The sequence below is a fragment of the Geospiza fortis genome, unplaced genomic scaffold (genome assembly GCF_000277835.1).
Source record: "Geospiza fortis unplaced genomic scaffold, GeoFor_1.0 scaffold603, whole genome shotgun sequence".
NCBI classification, from domain to species: Eukaryota; Metazoa; Chordata; class Aves; order Passeriformes; family Thraupidae; genus Geospiza; species Geospiza fortis.
The window spans coordinates 419,789-426,872 of NW_005054460.1; the positions used below are offsets into that span (position 1 = coordinate 419,789).

General features: G+C 40.4%; 1 protein-coding gene across 5 annotated transcripts in view; it reads left to right on the top strand.

Moving 5' to 3' along the window:
* The first annotated feature begins 5,422 nt into the window (after nt 1-5,422).
* MLIP (muscular LMNA interacting protein) overlaps nt 5,423-7,084 on the top strand; it is a 104,034-nt gene continuing 102,372 nt past the window's right edge. For 2 of the 5 annotated variants that reach the window (XM_005427910.2, XM_005427911.2), the window contains exon 1: nt 5,423-5,557. In XM_005427910.2, the coding sequence (XP_005427967.1) occupies nt 5,495-5,557 (63 nt within the window). In that variant the 5' untranslated portion in view covers nt 5,423-5,494. The remainder of the gene's footprint in view (nt 5,558-7,084) is intronic. The other 3 variants (XM_031062747.1, XM_031062748.1, XM_031062745.1) reach the window with 2 other exon arrangements.

Genomic DNA, 7,084 nt, shown 5'->3' on the forward strand with positions numbered 1-7,084 from the left:
GACTGTATAATGTGCGTAAGCATAGGCTTAAATGATATTGATAAATGAAATTTTATTTAAAATATTTGTTTCCCATCTCTTTTCTTCCTCCAAAATATGCTGGGTTCTTCCACTATGACTTAATGTTTGATCAATGCATGTTGTAAAAATATCAAACTCAGAACCCACAAATGCTTTGGCCCTCTAGCTAGTAATGCACAATTTACTACTACTTTATTGTGTCTCACTAGACTGCAAAAAAACCCACAAACCCTCAGCTGTTATAAATCAGCCTTAGATTGCAGAACAAGTTGTAGTTGAAAGCTAGTAAAAATAAGAGCTCTGTTGAGAACTTGGTATTTTCTTCCTTTTTACTTCCCATGCACATGTGTTTGTTTTAGATTTTCTTTTACATCTTGGAAATCAAAACAGTTGCTATCAAAATGACAAGCTTTTAACCAAATGCTGTCGCCATTCAGGTAACTTTTAAACACTGAGATTTTTATCTGTCCTTCTTCACTGATTTTCAAGGCAAATTTCATACTGCAGTGTTGAAAATTTTGCTGTGAGTATAGTCTTACAGTGGTAACACTCTCTATGGATGTCCAGCTCTACAAAATATATCAATCAAAGCCTATGTTTAGTCAAACTTTCATTAAAAAACCCAAAAAACAGTGGCAGTTAATTATGTTTTGCTTTTGCTCTGCTAAAGAGGGGCAGAGGTAAAGGTCAGAACCTGGTGTCCTTATCAGCACTGAGTAAATTCTCTTGAGGTTTGGCTGTTTGATAAGAATGGGCAGAGGGAAGGTGGAGAGGCTCAATGGGAGTTGGTCTTTAATGACAGCTCATATCCTGTGTCCTCATTTCCTGCTGCCCTGGGAGGTGACTAGAAAAAGCTACTGCCTGGCTATGGACTACTTGTTTTCTGTGGGGAATGGACTTCTCCTCATTCTTAGCTGCCACATCACTTAAAAGATAGCTATGAAGGTATATAAAGATTTATCAGTGTATTTCGTTAGCCCCATCTCATTATTGTTGCATCCATCGTTGTGGAGGAAGGCATGGCAAACAGTACCAATCAACATGGGAGGGAAGATTTTTCTTTGTGCAACTAATCTATTGATGCATATTTTACAGCCCAGGATAATTTGGTTTGCTGGGATTTAGCAGTAATATTCAGGGACATCATGTATATAGCTGAAACAATGGATATCTGACAGAAAAGAAGTCTGGTGTTCCATTCCTGTCTGTACTCCTGGAGGACAGTAGATGTAGGACCTGCCAGCACAAGGATTGTCCACGTTAAAACAATTAACTTAAAAGACCTGCAAAGAGAAGAATGCATGTACAGCTTCCCTGGATTGCCATATCAGAAAAGGACCTGAGCTCTTGGAATCAATTTACTGTAATGTTGAAATAACCTTCCTTGTTTTCAACCTCAAACATAAGCAAACTTCTCTCTTTGGAGAATATTTGTCAAGGAGCCCTCTGCTCCCTGTACATGACATGTAGGACTCTGCTTCCTCACACACAAGGCAGGGACTTGTGGTGCCTGTGCTGTTTTCCTTTTCCACACCTGCTATCTCCTGCTCTGTGAGTGTTTGCAGAGCTAGCAGGGTGGACCAGGGAGTGACAGCAGCAGCTGTTGGGTGCTGTGGCAGGAATGTGGACCCATCTCTCCTAAGGATCAGCTTCCCACCCTTGGCTCCTGGCTGCCTGGAAGGTAAGCCTGCTTCAAATGCTGTCTCTGTAGCTCTGTCATGCTCTGGGTTTCTGCAGGGATCCTGCCACGGAATACCAGCTCGAAATGCTGCTGGGGTTCTGTGATTCCAGGCGTGTGCATGTGACCTTGGGTGCATGTGACCTGGGGTAGCACAGGGAATGCTTGCTGGCAGGGCAGGATGGGGCTGAGAGAAGGGAGAGCACCAGAAATAACCTGGGAAGCTTCTGCTGGACTGGCACTTACAGAGGCACTCTGCTGAGTTTGATGCTTGTTGTTCCTTTCAACTTTTTGATTGAAGTGTGGGACAGAAATGCTCTCCACATTAGAGCTTTAAAAATCACTGTGAGAGTAATTTCTGTATTAGTGTTAGGATTTTTAACTGGTAAATGTGACTTAAGTAGATGGTTTTCAACTGAGTATGGTCTCATTGACCACATCAGGGGCAGAATTAATACTTCTGTTGAATTTTTATGATGTGTCTGATGCTGAGTAAATAAAAGCTACAGGCTTAGGAGAGCAGAAGTGCAGATGTGTGATGTGTGGTACAGCCACTGGCTGGCAGCCCTGGGCTACTGCTGAGCCAGGCTGAAAATGAAAATGTGCAAATTTAAAGAATTGCAGGAGCCACAAGAGTGAAAACACAGCTGAGTGTGACACACAAACTTCATGATTGCATCACAAGCATTCACTTGCTTCCTTCTCCAGGAACAGCAGATCAAATGAGCACAGAAAACACATCTGTTTAAGTGCCTTATTTACACAATAGTGTTATTTGGGATATTCAGCACTTGCATCTTACAAGAAAGCCCACAGCCCTCTCCTCCATCAGCTTCTTCTCTTGGCTTGTTGTTGTTTCTCTTCTCCTGCTCTGAGAAGAGAAACAGGTGTCAAGAGATGAATAACTGTAATAAAAAGAAGCAATTGGAAATAGCACAGTAATTTAGGCAATGTCTAGGACATGCTTTTTACTTAGCACCTGTTTGCCCTGTTTCCCCTTGTGAAATAAAACAGGAAATGCACAGTTACTAACAGTGCCTCAGGAAGTTCTTGGAGTAGAATAACCATTATTTCTCTGTAGGAGTAAGAAATGTACTCTCATGATTATATAAAACCATGGTCTGTCCTCAGATTTGGTGATGAAATGCCATGCTGAGCAAGATATGGTAGATAATAAGGTGACGTCAGCTTTTCTATGCTATCTCCAGGGTCCTTATGTAATAGCATTCAGGCTACAGAAGAGCTCTGCATCCAGTGTTTCCTGGGCTCCTCGATTTTAGTATGATGGCATGAAGTTTGGTGTCATATTCCCTTGCATTCATAGCCTTTTTTCATGTTCCCATCTCCAATGCAGTTTGCTCCAAGTGCCTTGCAGTTGCATGGGCAGCAGCATGATGCATCCAGAATATGAATTTCCATTCATAAGAAGTGGAGATTCTCAAGTGAATGCTTTAGATGGTGTTACAAGAATGTTAATGGGAAACCTACTTGTGAAATGACATACCCTCATCACTATCTTATTGAGTACCATTCACACCATAATCAATTCCTTGGGTCTTTCTGTAGCGATTGTTTTTGATATCAAAGGGTGAGATGACACATGAAAACAGTATTGGACCATGCAAGTAAAGACTATAAACATATTTGAATATTAAGTTCTAGGGTAGTTAGGATGAGTGCTAAGTTACATGCAACATAAACAGCAGATAAAAATCTGCCATTGCTTGCCTGTATACTTCTCGAGTCCTGCATTGCTGGTTTCTTGCACCACTGAGATCCTGCTCTCTTTTCAACATGGATATCTGTTCCCCAGTCCCAGTCACTTCCCCTGGAAGTGACTCCCCTGGGAGCTGCTGTTTGGAAGCCTGCTGACATCCAGGGTGTCCCAGCTACCAGGGGGACAGGCTGGGAGGGCACGCAGCTGAATGTGCCCACCTGAGCTGCTCCTGTCCTTGTCTGTCAATTAAAACCATTGCAAATGAAGATTTAGGGGACTGGAGGGGCTTCAGGTTCTTCACCTGCACTGCAGGAATGGTCAGTAATGTAAGCAGCAGCGTAGTGCAAGCTGCTGTTTGGAGCCCACTGAAGACCTCCTTTGAGGTCTTTAAGTGGTGCAAAGCCATTTTGACGTCACTTGCCACAGGGATAAGTCTCAGCCTCACAAAAAGATTATGGAGATATGAACTTCTTATTATTACTGTTTGCCTTCCCACTGAAGAGTGAAGAACTGCGGCTCTCCTCTGGGTATTATGTCACTTACTCTTGCTCCTTTTGTCCCAGCATTTCCAGGAGACACGGTGGGGTGTATTTTTACTTCATGACATCAAGCTCATATTTATTCCTTCTGCTGCAGCAGCCCTTGCAGATTTGACTGGTTCTTTGCATTTGCCTTGCCATATTTACTCTTCTGATGGCTGTCTTCTAAAAACACAGGTAAAATAAAGGCTAAAGAAAACAAGTGTCACTGAAGTAACTTTTTGTTTGTACTGAAGAATGTTTCAAAACAGGAGCAGTCTAAGGTTTTATCAGATTTTCATGTATGAAGTATAAAGACTGTTGGGAGATGACTGGCTACCTTTTCTTCCTATTCAAGGCTCTAAAGATCACGTGAGTATAGCATCTCTAAAAAAACATGCAGAAAGCAGTATGCCTAATTAGGGCTCTTGAAAGATTGTAGATGAAAAATGGTTCAATATTTATTTATTCATTTATCCTATCTGCTTATTTATCTATTTTATGAGAGTCTTTTACCAATGTGTTGACAGGAAGAAGTAGAAAGGATGTGTGTTTACTGGGGATTTAGTGAGATGCTTAAAGAGCCAGCTTTAGAGCGTGTCTAATGAACCACAGATTACCAGAGAGCACATTCTTTAACAGTAGGAAACCTTTTCTGTGTTACTCAGTCTTCATGCTTCCCCTTCCCTTGCTGGTACATGCAGAGCCAGGCTTGTGTGTGAATCACACCTTAGACGACGTGAGCCCAGTTGATGTGGCAACAGAAGGGTGTGTTGTAAACCTTGGCATCCTCAGCAGAGCTGCTGAGAGGTTCCTCCAGCCCTGCAGTTTCTAATATTGGCCTCCTGACTTTGTCACTGTGAACAGAGCCAGGTTATTCTTCAACAGTCAAGTAACAAACTCCACAGCCATTCTCGTGTGGCTGTTGGCTCCATGTTACTTGTTCACTGGTCATTTCTTCACAATGCCTGATGGAAGCTTAGCATTTCAAAAGTGCAAGATGTCACTCTGATACTAGGATAGGAGAGAACTCTCTGCTTGAGGGAATGTGGGAATAGCTCAGTCCCAAACACTCAACAGGGAAAGATCAATAGTTATGGTAAAACACTGTTTTAAAGTGCTTTTCTGTACACTTTTGTCTTGGCATAGCACATGTGAATTATATTCATTATTTTGCTCGCTTAATAATCTCTGTGAACTCAAGTTAGTGCTACTGAGACATATAGCTATTAATTTTCATGGACTTTTTTGGTATGATCTTTTGGGATAGAGAGGAAAAAAGAGAGAGTGAATGGGGCTGGTAACCAAAATCCATCCTGAACAATCTGCTGTGATACCAGCCCAATGTTTATTGTTATCAGAGGCAGCTGTCTGCCCTCTCTCCACACTTCTATTTGTGGATTTTTGATGGCTATAAATGGAAACACATGCTGACTAGAAATCACCACAGTGCTCCTGATACTTTTCTGACCTGACTCCAAAAGTGCGGGGATATCTAACATGTAGTCAGGTTGAATCACTTCTGCTCAGGATATTAGGTGATTTCTATTCCTCTGGGAAATGGAGTTAGGAAAACATGAAAGCAAAGCCTCAGGAAGAGAAGCTTTAGAAGAAAAGCAAATGGTAAGATATGTTAAGAAATGTTGATATTTTAAATTTTTAAAAATGTAATTATAAGCAGGAAAATAAATAATTCATAGTACTTTATAGGAGTATTTCCTGGCTTGCTTTAACCACTGACCTTGAAGATTAAAACTTCATTCATGTGTATTGAATTAATTATGACAGTGAATTTCTGTGGAAATTATGGAAATTTGTGAATTCATTTTGTGTGCATGTGAAATGCCAAAACTGAAATCTGGTAAAACTTTGTTATCGTAACCGAAACTGATAGCTAATATCATTGGTTTTCTTGTATTTTTCTTAAGGGACTATATCTTTGCACATTATGTTCCATAACTTTAGATTGGTAAATGGCAGAAGAAATTGTTTGTGTCTGGAATGAATCTGAAACTTACTGAAAAAAGGTGTGACCAAAACAAATTATTAAGAGAAAGTGAAAACAGTCAAAACACAGCTTATTCCTAATTAGCTGAGGCTTGCAATGCAATTTGTAATTTGCCGTGCATTAATGAGTTTTTTCCTTGATATCACAAAAAGGGCAGTTTATTCTTGGCTTTGCAAAGCTGTGAAGAAAAGTGGTCATCACTCTTGCTAAGAAACAAATTAGCACTGAATTTTTTAGCACTTAAATGGTGGTATTGCATTGATTTGTTTTCTTAGTGGGCCAACTTTCACTCCTGTTTAATCACAATGTTGGCCTCTACCAGCCTCAGTTAAATTAGTTTTGGCAAGCTTGTGTGTTAGTTAACAGTTTTCAATACCACTTCACCAAGGCAAGTGCATTAAGAAATAAGGAAATAAGGGAGGAAATAAGGAAAGCGCTGAAACTGAAAGCAATGACCTGGTCTTATAGTACCTTTTCTTTAAAAAAACCACCATTTCTCTAAAGAGTAATATCTGAAAGAGCATTGCTAAAGCTCCATTGCTTAAGTTCTAATGGGAATATTATTTATTGTTTTAATTGTTCATTTTCTCATTAATTAATGAATTAATTCTTTAGACAGTGACCTAATTTTCAATTTGTGGTTGATATATAAAATATAAGGAAAACATCAAAATTAAAAACAAGTATAAAATCCACTTGATCTTTAAGGAAGGTTTCGAAGGAAACCTTTGACATTTTGTTCTAGCTCATGCAAAGAGAAAATACATAGCAATTTAATCAGCCTGTATGGTTATCTAATTGCAGACCATATCCTCATGCACAAAGAATTGAGCAGCCAACCTTAAGTAAGGCTTTTCCAGAATGCAGAGTGCTTCATTTGGAACACTAATGATCTGCTGTTGACCTTCTTTGTGTGCATCATTTACTAATTTTAAGAAGAGCAAACTGGAGCAAGCAGGGCCCCCACTGATGGGAGCCTTGCTAACGCCCATGTCAGGTCACACTCTGTTCAGTAATTTCCAAACTAAATCCTTCCAACACGCTGAGCTGAGAGTGTCCCTGAGCAGTGGCAGGTCATGTTCCTGTGGGCACTCAGTGAGGGGATAGAGCTGCCTTGGCTCAGGACGTTTCATAGCACTCTG